The 14,143-nt window shown below is 55.5% G+C and overlaps 1 protein-coding gene across 2 annotated transcripts in view; it reads left to right on the forward strand.

Annotated features, from left to right (window-relative positions):
* Positions 1–14,143, forward strand: part of IGSF21 (immunoglobin superfamily member 21) — a 257,037-nt gene that overhangs the window by 223,520 nt on the left and 19,374 nt on the right. For both annotated transcript variants that reach the window (XM_030537866.1, XM_030537868.1), the window contains exons 5-6: positions 8,591–8,706; positions 13,349–13,820. In XM_030537866.1, the coding sequence (XP_030393726.1) occupies positions 8,591–8,706; positions 13,349–13,820 (588 nt within the window). The remainder of the gene's footprint in view (positions 1–8,590; positions 8,707–13,348; positions 13,821–14,143) is intronic.

Below are 14,143 nucleotides of genomic sequence, written 5' to 3' on the forward strand. Positions count from 1 at the left end.
ACACACCTTGGGGCATCGCTTAATTAGCATAGGCACGAGACATACGGCTGCTAGAAGGAATTCTCTTCTGTTGAGGTTTTTATGCCACGCCCATGTCCGTCGTATCTGAGGGCATGTCCGCGTTGCAGCCAGAGGGTGTGTACTCCCGCTAGCTCTCTCAAATTAGCAGTGAGCATGCTGCGACATGGGCTTCACTGTGGGCTGCAGAGGTGAGTTCCTAGTGGGTCACGTGTGCTTGTGCAATCCACCCCGAAGCCCGCACCACAGTGACCGCCCTTCTGTTTTGAGCGCGGGTCTGTCGACACGAGCTGCCATTCCCAGCCTCCCGGCTGCAGGGAAGATGGACTCTGAGTGGCTCCTGGTAGCAGGCTAGGCAGCACAATTAGCATCTGTCGTGCCCGTGTCACCGGGAAGAAAGATTGGGGTGATGCTTGAGGTTCATTCCCGTCCTCAGGAGGTGAAGGGGGAAATGTGAGGAACCCAGCCCCAGAAGAAAGCAAAGGGAGAAGTCCAGATGAAGGCACTGTTTCTGTGATACTGGGAGGCTATTGGCAGGCTCAGATTAACACCCACCAGCCCCGACCTCTCCTGCTCCCAGGGTTGCTCTCCCGGCCGAAGTCGCTGCATGGCACCCCCATGGCATGAGCAATCCCGCTGTGACCATGCCAGTGAGCACCTCGCCTTCCATATTGAACCTTGGTCCCCATGGCAAAGCAAGCGTAGCCGCAGTCAGAGCGCAGCGAGGGCCTTCCAGAGACAGAGTGTCTGCAGCTGGAATCCCGCCGGACCAAATCCCGAGAGGCCGAACGCCAACCATACCCCCCTGGCACAGGCGGCGCCCAGCCACAAGGCACTGCGAGTTTCTTGCAGTCCGCTCCCTTTAGACTTCAGATGCTCGGCACCACTGCAGGATTTGCCCTCTGGGTTCAAGGTCAGCCATCTGCAGCCTGCAATGTGCAAGGGCTCAGACTAGCTGATCATGATGGTCCCTTCCGGCCGGCTGGGCTATGAGTGTTTGACTGTGCTGCACTGGCCGATCTCCTTTCCCGTCTCTTGGGGGTCTGGGAAGTGACCAAGTGTTTCAGCAGCACTCTGACCTGTAGAGCCCAGAAACCAAGGTGGCTTTGGCATAGGTGCCAACTTTCTCCGGTGTGGTGGGTGCCTGTGCCCCCTGCCCCTTTCCCCACCCCTGGCAGCACCCCAACTCCATCCCTGTCCTTGTCCCCGCCTTCATTCCAACCCCATCCCGAAAATCCCCACCCTAACTCTGCCCCCTCCCTGTCCCTACTGGATCCCTTCCCCAAATCCCCGCCTCTTCCTCCAGTGCACTGTGTTCCCCCTCCCTGCCCCAGGAATCAGCTGTTTCACGGCGCAAGCACTGGGAGGGAGTGCGGAGAAGCAGGATGCAGTGGCATTTGCGAAGGTGGAGGTGAGCTGGAGCAGGGGGGAGGGGTGGGGCCACCAAATTTTTTCTGTGGGTGCTCCAGCCCCAGAGCACCCACGGAGTCGGTGCCCATGGGCTTTGGTTCTGCTGGGACACAGTTGAAGCTAGTCATCGCTGTGCAGGTGCTTCTCCTCACCAGTCTAATTAGAAAGCCAACAGCTAGGAGCTGCAGCATCCCCTGGCTTCCCCTCTGCTACCAGCGGCATCTCCCACTGCTGAGGCCATCTCATCCCTGCCAATCAAGCTACCCATTCTGCGTCTAAGTCTCCCCTTTGTCCTTTTCCGTCCTGCCCTCTGTGAAGCTGCCATGGGGGAATCCCGCGCCTTGCTTAGCAAGTCTGATCTCAGCTGCAGGGAGTATTTGCATGTGCTGCAATTTGCATACCGTTTGCTTCCGCACTTCCTCTGAGAACAATTTGTGGGAACTCGCCAAGTCCCAAGTTTATCACAACCGATAATGATCCACACGTGAAAGGGAGCGTCCACCTGCTGCCACGGCTGGGAATGGCCTTGGGCACCTCTCCCAGTTCTCACTTGCTTCTTTGCAGAGGCCTTTAACCTGCCAGACACCCCGGGAAGACGGATGATGGGAGCACGACACGTAGCAAAGGCGGACTGAGGCCATTCACGCCATGCATGCTGCTCTGTCAAAGAATCTGGGAGGGAAGGCGAATGGCATTTCCCTGCTCTGAAGCCAGAGGCAAGGGGGAGAGATGGGCCCAAGGAAGCTCAGTCTCACACCTCAAAGTGGAAGATACCAACTCAGAGGCATTTTATCAATGGATACGCCTATCTCCTGTAACCTGACAGTGCCGGGGTTCCATTCCATCCCCCCTAGACACAGGAAACCTGAGTCACTGTGGCCTGACTCCAGTGGTACAATTATTATGATTATTTATTAACTACAGAATCGCCCAGTGCTAGGTGCTGTACATGCACATCGGAACGTAGGACGGGAAAGGGGCCTGCTGGGTCAACGTGTCCAGACCCTGCTCTTGCAGGGAACTTCGTCATATAATCCCATTCCTCAACTGATCAAGATCCATCTTAAAACTAGTTTCCTTCTACTGCTCCTAGTGGGAGGTTGCTCCAGAACCTCCTCATGGTTAGAAACCTGCTTCTAATTTCTGCCTCTGTTGACTCCTGGCCAGTTTATCCCCATCTGTTCTGGGACCAGTGTTGTCCTTTAGCCGGGGTTCCCTCCCTGATGTGTTTATGGAGAGCAATCAGCCTTCGCTTAGCTTGGGTTGTCTAGTCCAGCAATTTCAGTCCCCTCCGGTGAGACAGGCTCTCCATCCCCCTAATCATCCGAGAGACAGCGCCTGCCCCGAAGAGCCTGCACTTGAAAAGGACAAAATGCAGGCGTGGAAACGGGCATTGGGTGGTGAAAGTGACATGCACAAAGGTCATGGTCCCAGGGTGTCCTGACTCCCTAGCTGATACCCTGCCACCAGACAGCATTGCCTCCCTGGTATGCTGGAGTGACTGCATGGGGGATGTTCACAGGGGTAACTCGGCAACCAGCAGGGCAGCATAGGGCACTTATTAAAACGAAAGCTTAAGCCCCACAGGAGGGGCTGAAGGGGGTTCTTGCCTCAGGCAACAGCAGTTCATCTGGGCCTCCATCAATGCTAATGGATCTTTGCTGGTATCAGGCGGTGGGAGGGTGGCCTCAGTCTAAGTGGTCTGGGTGAATGGTGGTAACCCCAAGAGAGACATTCACTGCTAGCACTGACTTGCAAGCCAACAGGAATTAATGGTGCAGAACAGCTTGTAGAAACTGGCAATATAACCTAGTGGCTAGGGCACTCAGCTGGGACTCAGGAGATCTGGCTTCCACTCCTGGCTGTGCCAGTGGCCACTGGGCAAGTTGTTTCCCTTCTCTGATCCCCCTTCCTGCCCCTTGTCTTATCTATTTAGGCTGTAAGCTCTTTGGGGCAGGGACTGTCTCTCTCACTACATGTGTGTACAGCGCCTAGCGCAGTGGAGCCCTGATCTCAGTCCGGGTCCAAGCCTCTAGGCACTACTGTGCTATAAATAATCATAACTGGGCCATTTGTTTTCCTAGCATAGTCAGAAAAACATCCCAAGCGAAACAGAACGACTCCATAATGTTCCCAGCTAACGGCCGGGGAGGGGCGCTACTCTGGGAAATCATACGTTTGTCGGGAGACAAGTGGAGCAGAAAATGTTTTTTGGTAAGAATCGAAGGGCCTTCCCAAAATGTAACTGCCTGTATGGAAGAGGAACATTGAATCACTGAGTATCAGAGGGGTAGCTGTGTTAGTCGGTATCCACAAAAACAGTGAGGAGTCCAGTGGCACCTTAAAGACTAACAGATTTATTTGAGCATAAGCTTTTGTCTCGAAGTGGGCTTTTTACCCATGGAAGCTCATGCCCAAATAAATCTGTTAGTCTTTAAAGTGCCACTGGCCGCCTCATTGTTTTTATTGAATCACTGGGAAGTCAGCACCAAGCCGAGGGTAAACAGATTACTACACCTTGCGCTCAGAAGACAGTGACAGTCGTGCTGACTGCTCTTTCAAACCAGAATGCTCCAAACTAAAGCCCAGGAGATGCCTTTCAGGAGACTGCCGAGCAGAACAATCTGCTTGTTTTGCGGTTGCTAATTTATTTTATTAGGAGGGGGGGAAAAAACCTTTAAAATCAAGCACGTGTTTGACAAATGGAACCGTTCCGTCTCTAAAAGTGCAGCTAGCAATTCTCATCGCAGGTAAAACATACAGAGCCAAATCCTCAACTGGTGTAAATTGGCATGGCTTCTTGGATTTCACTGGGACTACACAGATTTACACCAGCTAGGACCTAGCCCGTGGCAACCCCACCTGTTGTAAGGCCTATACAAGTGAGGATGACTATTAATGGGGACTGTTCTGCCTTATGACCAAAAGCCGAGAGACGTTTTTCAGGGGCTGATCCTACGCCGAATATAGCACCTGGCAAACTAAGCATTAGGGTCAGGCCCCACTTCTGTCTGTAGATGCGGCCCAGTGGGGGTATTGGGTCAGTATGGACAGAGGGAGAAGAGCGCCCCCTACTGAGTCATCACCTGCACTTCCTGCAACAGCGGCTGGAATTTCCCTTGGGCGTCTCCCATCCAACTGCTGAACAAACACCTCGATAAGAGCCTGGCTACAGGCTGACGTGCTAGTCGCTGCGGCAGGAATGCCATGATACCAGTCAGAGGGCCCCGGCGGTCCCGTGCCGCCCCTCAGCGGGCACCGACGGTCTCATGACACCAGAGAGTGCCACCATTTCCCTGCCACCGATCAGAGTGTGAGCCCAGAGAGCGCCGATGGTCTCACCCCACGAGTGAGAGAGCTAGCTAGTTCTGCTACCGCCAGTCAGTGCTGCCGTCCACTTGTCTCCCTCAGACCAGCACCCTGTAAACGAGGGCCCTGGAGCTCGCATTTTTAAGAGCCAATCGCTGACGAGAGAAGGAGTCTTTCGGCATTGTTTGTGTTTTGCTCTAAGCCGTGGTCAGGCTTCCCCTCCCGCTGCCCAGAGGGGATGGAAGTGGCATGTGAACAGGAGCGGCGCCAGAGTTTTTGGCGCCCTAGGTGGGGGTCCTTCCATGCACCTGGTTGGCAGCAATTCTGCGGCGGGGGAGTCCTTCCATGGTCCCGGTCTTTGGGGCACTTCAGCGGTGGGTCCCGGAGTGAGTGAAGGACCAGCTGCCGAATTGCCGCTGAAGACCTGGAGCTCGGAAGGACCCCCTGCTGCCAAATTGCCGGCAAACGTGGCAAAATGCCACCTCCCCCAAATCCTGGCGCCCTAGGTGACCTAGTTCACCTAAATGGAAGCACCGGCCCTGCATGTGAACAGGCTCTCACAGGCCGGGGAAGAGGCGAGTGTGCTGATTTACTGGCCCATAAAGGGCGGGGGCCACCGGGGCCACACGAGGGGAACGGATGAAGGCGCAGTGGGGCTGACGATGCGTTCCGAGATGTGTCTCTCTCTCCCCAAGCGAGCGAATGGCCTCGGAGAGGTAACCCACGGGTGGGAGTGGAGAGAGAGATATGAGAAATTTACGAGCCCTCGTAAAAAGTTTTCTGCGCGGCTGTAATTAACGGGCAGGAGGGGCCGGCTTGCGTGGGAAGGTGGAAGCCTGCAGCAGAGGGGCTGCACATGCTACGGAGCAGCTGCCACATAAAAGGAGCCGTTGCTACAGATGCGGCAGTTTGCGTTTCTCTCTCTTGTCAGTTGGGGCCCCGGCACGGCTGCTGTTATTGCTCAGTTCAATAGTTCATTTTCACATAAACCAGAGGGTTGGTGCTTTCTTTTTTCTTACCCCCTTTTGTTTTGGGGATGTTTTTTTAAAATCTCTTTGGCGCCGCCTCCGATCTGCCTAAAAGCTTTAAATTTAAAGCTTGCCGCACGGCGTGGCCTTTCTTTCCCAGGCCTCAGAGACTAGCCTCCTGCGTTTCACTGCAGCATCATCCCACTTCTCCTCCCCTCCGGTACCAGGCCCCACTGCGCTCCCCCTGCACCGGGAGGATGCCGCAGTGGGAAGGGAGGGTGTTGTCGGCACTGTGGAGCTAGATTAACTAGATTGTGTGAACGTAATGTGGGGGAATGGAGAGGTGGAGGTGCAGGAGAGTGAATGCATGAGTAGCAGAGGAAGGCGATGGGTGTGGGATCTGGGCAGCACCTCCCTCGTGAAGTTTCTGCGTGACTAGAAGCCACAAAAACACACTGGGGCTGTCACCGTTACACACCTACCCAAGCTGCGGGCTTTGGCTCTGGAATCAGATCTGAGGTCAGACTTTTTCCAAGTCCAATCGCGTTGGGATCTGGTTCAGCCCTTCCAGAGACAGATCCATGCTGCAAAGCTCCCCGCCCATCCGGAGGCAGAGTCTGGGGGAGTTCAGCTCTGTGGTTTTCAATCGGGCCCTTCTCTGGTTTATAGGCTTTGCAGCCCTGTAATGCCCCCAGTTTCAATGGGGCAACACATTTGTATGTATACATCACATCCAACATACGCTAGGCCCTGTACCTGTGCAGAGGAAGGCCCAGGTCTTCAGCTGGCGTAAATTGGGGTATCTCCAGGGGTGCAATGTCCATTTACACCAGCAGAGATTGTGGCCCATTGTCTCTGCCCTGAAGTGCGCACGTTCTGGAGATAGACGGATGGAGGGTGAAGAGTTGGGCTCAGAGCAGAATCAGGACCTATCCCTTCAGCAAACAATAGTGCAAACCACCATTTGGCTGGCAATTTGTTGGTGAACCCAGGGCCACTCAGGCTCCGTGTGCCCACCTGTAACAGGTGGATAACAATCCCTACCTACCTGGCAGTGACACTTACACAGTTAATGTCTGTGACAGGCTAGGGGAACTTTGGCTGAAGGATGTGGCAGACCTGCTAAGCATCACTCATGATTAGTTTGCTGTATTGCCAGCCCCATGGGGTCTTCGTATTTGCCTTCTGGGTTTTGGCCTTTAGGTCACGCTCGGGTCACATTTTGAAGTTTTCTCCAACCCCACAGGAACTATAAACTTTTTTGATGAAAGCCAAGATTCTCACATGATCACCTGACTCCAGGAGTTGGGGCTTTCAGGATAAAAACACCAGTTATGGTGAGAGTCAAGGTCAGATTGCCCGAGAGTTTCTTAGTATTATTGTCACACTTCTTCTTATTTGCTTTTAAACTAAAGCAGCTTTTCAGAGCGGGGGAGTGGGTCTTGCGGTTAAGGCAACAGAGTGGGCCTCAGGCACTCTGTGTTCTTGTCCCAGCTGTGCCACAGACTCACTGCGTGACCTCAGGCAAGTCACTGAATCTCTCCAGGCCTCAGTTCTCCATCTGTACACTGGGGACAATAGCACTTTCTCCCACCTTTTGCCAAGACAGGGACTGTCCCATACTCTGCGTGCACAATACCTCACACCAGGGGGCCCTGATCTCGGTTGGCCGCCAAGATGCTACCAAAAAGTAGGTAGGAGGTAGCAATTAATAATGAATGCAGAGTTAACGAGGGCGCTGCTCCCATCCCAACTTGATGCTGAGGAGATCTGCTCCGAGGAGAGTCACGGGGGGTCCATGGGTGCTGCCCAGAGGATTTGTGCTGGGATGAGTGCTCAGAAAAGGCCCCATGTGGGTAGCAGAGAGAGAGGCTGCCTGTCCACCTTCCGCCAGGGTGATCAGTGACAGGAGGAAGGCCAGCTCCTGGAAGCTGGCAGCTCAGCGGTGGGAGCCATGCCACAGTCTCTTTGCTAGGGCAGCCCGGGGCTCAGGTGAGGCTGTTCTGCCGAGAAGCAGGGGAGAGATCTGAAGTGACATCTGCCGTGGTGCTGTGACTCACATTGGCGTATTGTGGTAATGGCAGGGGAGGAGACTGCCTGTGCCACTCTCATTTGGGGCTGGGAGGTGTCACAGTCTGGACAACTGGAAACCACTATTCTCCCAAGAACTTGGTCAACTGCATATGCTAACACCTGCTCTGCAACACACCTTGGGAGTAGGTGTGCAGAACAAGAGGGCAAAGGAGTGTGTGGGCATCCGGGCATGGGGAGGGGGATGGATGTACCGTGGCCGGTGTTGGAGAAGCCATGCGTCTCTGGGGAGGTTCTGCAGTGTGTTTTGTACATGTGTGTGGGTGTGAGGGGTTGGGCATGGGTGATCTAGCGTGATGTATGCATGTATATTGGTGCACGGAGGGGTCCCATGGGTTTGTATGCATACTGTATATGTGTGCCTGTGTTGTGTGCACAGGTGTGTGTGGGGGGTGTACACAGACTTGCATGGGGTGCATTAGGTGGAGCCTGACCTTGTTGTGCATGCATGAGTGTGTACACAGCATGCACACACTTGTGATTACGGGTTGCTTGGGGGGAAGTAGGTCTGGGCCCGTGTTAGTGGGTTGTATGGAAGTGTGGGTCAGGAGTGTGTGTGTGTGCACTAGTGTGCTACGTGTGGGGTGCGTATACGGGGTGCTTGTGTATTTGGGGAGGGGGGCACATTGAGTCTCCACGTGCTCTCTGGGGGTAGCCCTATCCCAACCCACTTCCCCTGTGCCAGTCCCAGCTGGTGAGCACTGTAGGACAGGCTCCTTGTATGATCTCTGGTTGGTGCGGCTCGGGGCGTGATAGCAGGTCATTGGGAATAACCCTGTCTTTCTCCCCAACAGCTCCTCCCATCTCCATCTCCGTCATTGCTGCGGACACGCCCGCCCCCTTCAGCCGCTACCAAGCACAGAACTTCACCTTGGTCTGCATAGTCTCTGGAGGGAAGCCTGCCCCGATGGTGAGTACAGCAAGCGCACAGGAGACCCCGTGGCACTTTGGTTCCTGCCCCGCATACCTGGTGCTGCCTGCCTGCCTGCCGAGCCGTCCATCTCTCCAGCCCTGCAAGCCACTCACACGCAATGCAAGCCATGCTCATGGAGTGCAGGCACGCGTGCAGTGACTGCAGGGTTGGTACAGTGAGCGCAGGAGCAGCAGCGCCAACCTGCCCTGCCAGGACAGCGGGGTGGCATCTGCAGAGCCTGCAGAAGGCATGATATGAAATCAGGAGCAGTGGAGTTATCTACAGGCCATGTGTCTGCATCGCTACGGTCAAAGCTGAGAGCATGCAGGCTGATGGGCGAATGGGCCTGATGCTTTGTTTGGAGCGCACCCTGGAGTAGACGTGCTTCCCCAGCCCTCCAGGGACCCTTCTCCCCAGTGCAGATAGTAACTCTCCACTCCGGCCTCCTTCCCAGGGCTGATCTCCCTTGTAGGATTCCCCAGCTGCCACCACCCTCAGTGTGCTCGTTCCCTGCCATCTTCAGTTCTGGTCCCAGCAGCTCCACGCCATGCTGAGCATGGTGCTGAGACGCTGCCGTGAACTCTGAAGCTGTGTCTCGTTGTCCGTAGTGACGCTGCAGAGGAATCTACTGGGATCAGACAGGTTAACCGGCCTGTATGTTACCTGGCTGGGCACAGGTTTGTGCCTCACCAAGTAAAAATACAAACCAGGTGCCAGCCAGGAACCAGGATGTTTTCAGCCTCTTGAGCATCCTGGGTTGGCGAGACCCTGACTCAAACTGGCCTGGTGTGGAGGAGATGGAGATGAATGGGTTTTACCCTTTGCTTGCCAGGCAGCAGCCGACCCCACAAGCGGAATCAGGTTCCGTTTTCTTCCAGTCAACAAAGAAATCTGCCCCCAGGCAGTCCGGTAGGGATTGGGACCCCGTCCCGCTGGCAGGGACGTCAGGAAGAACAGTGGCCTCGGCTTGGGCTAGCCGTCCAGCCCAGCTGGGGTGCCCTGAAGGCCTGGGGTCAAATCTAGTTTTAAACCACAAGGGAAACGCTAGTTCCTGATTTTACAGACTCATCTCGCAGCGCAGTCTGAAGGGAGTTGCTTGGGACTGGACTAACGGGGGGCGGGGGAGGTCAGGTGTGAGGTTCATCAGCAGAGCTGACAGGTGGACTTCTGCTCGCTCCACTGGTGGAATCCACTCCTGATCACCCGCAAACTGCAAACAAACCAAACCAATGTCATTGCCCGCCATGCACAAATTCTGCGGCAATGCCAAAGGCTTCCATGGAGGAGACCAGGTGGAGCTGCTGCCCCCTACTGGTGGCTGTTGAAGGCTGTGATATTGCCCCCACCCCCAGTCTACACCAGCCAGCTGTGAGTGGGAACACTAGTGTCCAGGCACTGAGTCATCCACACCTGCTGTGGGATGGGTGGTAAAAATGGCCAGGCCTGGTCTCTGTTAGCGCTGCTGCCCTTGGAGACACGCTGATGGGTGTGTAAAAGGGTGTGTGTTAGGGGGAGGTTCAGGTGGGAAGTAGTGCGGCCACAGGCTCTTGGGAGAATTGCCTTTGCCTTGGGGAGGGAGGAGAAAGGCAGCACCATGTTGTCAGTTCCCAAGAAGGATGGGAGGTACGGCGGTGGGGGTGGGGATAGGTCAGGGAGTGGGTGTGAGTGCAGGTGGTGGGGACAGTAGGTATGGATGGAGCATGGGTGATGTTAGGTATAGGTGGAGTGGGGGTAGCGGTGGAGTAGGGTGGCAGAGGGTACAGGCAGAGCTGATGGGCACGGGTGGGGAAGTAGGTATGGACGGAGAGGAGACGATGCTAGGTATAGGTGGAGTGGAGGGTAGCAGAGGCAGAGGGTACAAGCAGCACTGACAGGCACAGGTGGGGAGGTAGGTATGGATGGGGTGGGGGTAGCGGTGGGTACAGGTGGAATGGGGAGTAGCGGTGGGTACAGGTGGAGTGGGAGCAGTGGTGGAGAGAGTGGGATGGCAGAGGATACAAGTAGTGCTGACGGGCACAGGTGGGGAGGTAAGTAAGGATGGGGTGGGGTAGCGGTGGGTATAGGTGGAGTGGGATAGCAGAGGGTACAAGTAGTGCTGACGGGCACAGGTAGGTATGGACAGAGTGGGGGCAGTGGTGGGTACAGGTGGAGTGGGGGAGTGGGGGTGGCAGAGGGTACAAGCAGCGCTGATGGGCACAGGCAGGGAGGTAGGTATGGATGGAGCGAGGGTAGCAATGGAGGGAGTGGGGTGGCAGAGGGTACAAGCAGCACTGACGGGAACAGGTGGGGAGGTAGGTATGGGGGTAGCGGTGGGTACAGGTGGAATGGGGAGTAGCAGTGGGTACAGGTGGAGTGGGGCAGTGGTGGAGGGAGTGGGGGTGGCAGAGGGTACAAGTAGTGCTGACGAGCACAGGTGGGAGGTAAGTATGAATGGGGTGGGGGTAGCGGTGGGTACAGGTGAAGTGGGGCAGTGGTGGAGAGAGTGGGATGGCAAAGGGTACAAGTAGTGCTGACGAGCACAGGTGGGAGGTAAGTATGGATGGGGTGAGGGTAGTGGTGGGTATAGGTGAAGTGGGGCAGTGGTGGAGAGAGTGGGATGGCAGAGGGTACAAGTAGTGCTGATGTTTACAGGTAGGTATGGACAGAGTGGGGGCAGTGGTGGGTACAGGTGGAGTGGGGGAGTGGGGGTGGCAGAGGCTATGTGTGGAGGTAGCAGGCACAGATGGGATGGTGGTGGGCACCAGTGAGGATGGTGGGAGTAGCTGTGAGGAGGTGGAGGAGGCTTCTGGGAGGTACTCGGAGTTCCTCCAGGCAAAGCAGGGATTGTTTTCAGCTGAGTGGAGCTCTGGGGGAAGGTGCCAGACTGACAGCTCTGGAGACAAAAGCTCTCTGGGTGGCCCAGAGCAGGTCCAGCCTAGACAGCAGAAGGGGATGTTCCTCCCAAACCTCGGCCCACTTGTAAAGGTAAATAGTCCCTGGGTGTGCGCCACGGTCGCTCAAATCATGATTGAGATTGTACTGATGTTCAAACCTGCCCACGGGAATGAGGCTGAGATCCACCAGACTCATCTCACATGTGCTACGTGCTCATTGCCAACTCGGGCTAGATTCTAAGTGGAACCTACAAGTGAACAGTTCTTTGGCTCTTCCCAGCCTCAGGGCCTCCTGTTTCCCCAGGGAAATACTGCTGGATGCTCTGGTTTGCTCTGCACTCACATGAACATACAGACTCACAGCAAAGGCCATGTTCTATTGCATCAGGTGATGTCTTCAGCAGGTTTTATTGTCTAAGCTTCCTTGAAGGCAGGTTGTGAACTTATTTTGTGAATGATTTTCCTTTAAATAAACACACAGAGGAGACCAGGGGGTTCTCTGCTCTCTCAAAGGATCAGGAGTTATTCCAACCTCTGTATTCCGATGTTCAAGGCATTTAAATAAAAATATCGTGTCATTTTTCAAACGCTTATCTCCAAAGCATCCTGCAGCCTTTACATTACGCTGAGACTTCAGAGACTTCGAAGGAACGCTTTGAAACGGAATACAGTTCCGCCGTAGAGAGGCTTTCAAAATCCCTGTGCAGGCGTTGTTGTGTCTGCGAGGGACACTCACCCGAGATCTCAACGCACGCGCCCACAGCTGCTGCCCTCGTGAGCACTCTGACGTACACACGCATCCTGCTCACACAGCAGTTCCTCACACGATCACCTCAGACACGCCCACACCCCTGCACACATTCACCTTCTCAGGTGTCTAGCGGCACGCACCCCCCTCTCTCTCTCACGTACACCCTCCCGTCTGCCCTGCCCACACATTCTGTGTCCCAGGATCAGTGAGGAGGCTGGGGTCAGAGAAGTGGTGGGCAGAAGACAGTGCTGGATGAATAATGTCTTGTGCAGGCAGTGGGTAATATAGCACAGTGTCTCTTGTGGCTATTACTGGCAGGGCGGTTTCTTTAGCTCAGCGGCCAGGAGAAGGCTTAGATAGTTAGCAGGCCCCAGGTTGTCGTTCCGGCTCAGCTCTGCCAGAGGGGAAGGCTGGTTTTCTAGCCCCATGGAGAAGAACCAGAAAAGACCAAGAGGGGATATGAAGGTAGAAGCTAATGTAGCACCCCCTTTCCTCCCACCATGTTGACTTGCCCATTCTCCTGGCTGCTTGGTGTGACACCAACTTAGGTCCCCGTATGCATGAGTAGGTCGGGTGTCTGGGGTCTCAGCGAGTTTGAAGGTGGGAGAGTCCATCTCATAGCACCTCTCAGTGTGACTCAGAATCCTTCACACACAGGTTGCTGGTTGAAATCCAGCCAGGGCAGGTCTCAGCTAGAAGTTACTGGCCTGGATGGGATGGGTTGTGTTTGCTGCGAGCCCTAGCAGACAAGTGCCTGTCCAACAGGCAGCCCCAGCAGAGGCCAACAACTGGGTGGAGCTACCCTCTGGTCCCAGGGACAGACGGGGGTCAGAATGGAGCAGGCTCCTTGGCACAGAAAGGAGCTGCCAATGCGGCACCATCGAGTCCCCCTGTTTCCGGGACGCTAGCTGCTCCTGTGAATCCTGTGTGCTTCCTGGCAGGTGAGGGGGGGATACTTTGGGACCCAGGCTGGGTGGCCAGCAGTAACCCAGGCCCTCCCTCTTTCCCTCCCCAGGTGTATTTTAAGAGAGACGGGGAGCTCATTGAGGTGGTGCCCCTCCTGGAGTCTCCATCTAGCGCTGCCGGGTTACAGGACAGCCGAGCCACTCGGAACCTGCTGAACCGTGACCTGGACGACACCAAGATGCAGAAGTCCCTATCCCTGCTGGACGTGGAGGACCGGGGTGGGCGACCCTACACAGAGGACCCCCTCAAGAGCCTCACCCCTGACCCGGGACTTCTGTTCAGCCCGGCCACAGAGATCATCCCAGAGACTGTGGTGAGCCGGGAGTTCCCGAGGTGGGTCCACAACATGGAGCCCGTCTATTACTACCACCATACGCACATCCCCCTCAGCGACGGCACCGTGGAGGTGCGGGCCATGCTCATGTGGACACTTAACCCGCAGATAGACAATGAGGCACTCTTCAGCTGTGAGGTCAAGCACCCTGCCCTCTCCATGCCCATGCAGGCCGAGGTCACACTAGGTAAGGCGCACGTGGGGGAGAGGGGTGGTTTAAAGGGGCACAATGTCATGTGTCATTCGCTGTGCCCTCGGTTTTTGCCTGTCTGGTTTATAGTGACAAAGACCCCTCCGGCCCCACGCACCTTCTCTCTTTGATCCCCGCTCTCTCCTCCTCCCATCCCACCTCTTCCAGCTCCCCCCACCCTTTCTTTCCTACCACACCTCCTGTTTTCTCCCTCTTACTCATCTCTCTCCTCCCCGCCCACTCTCTTTCCTACCCTTTGCTTTGCTTTCCAAGTCTTTCCACTTGGTCTGGGAGGAGGCTGTGTCTGCTGTTTACGGGAG

Source organism: Gopherus evgoodei, chromosome 18 (genome assembly GCF_007399415.2).
Source record: "Gopherus evgoodei ecotype Sinaloan lineage chromosome 18, rGopEvg1_v1.p, whole genome shotgun sequence".
Taxonomy (NCBI): domain Eukaryota; kingdom Metazoa; phylum Chordata; order Testudines; family Testudinidae; genus Gopherus; species Gopherus evgoodei.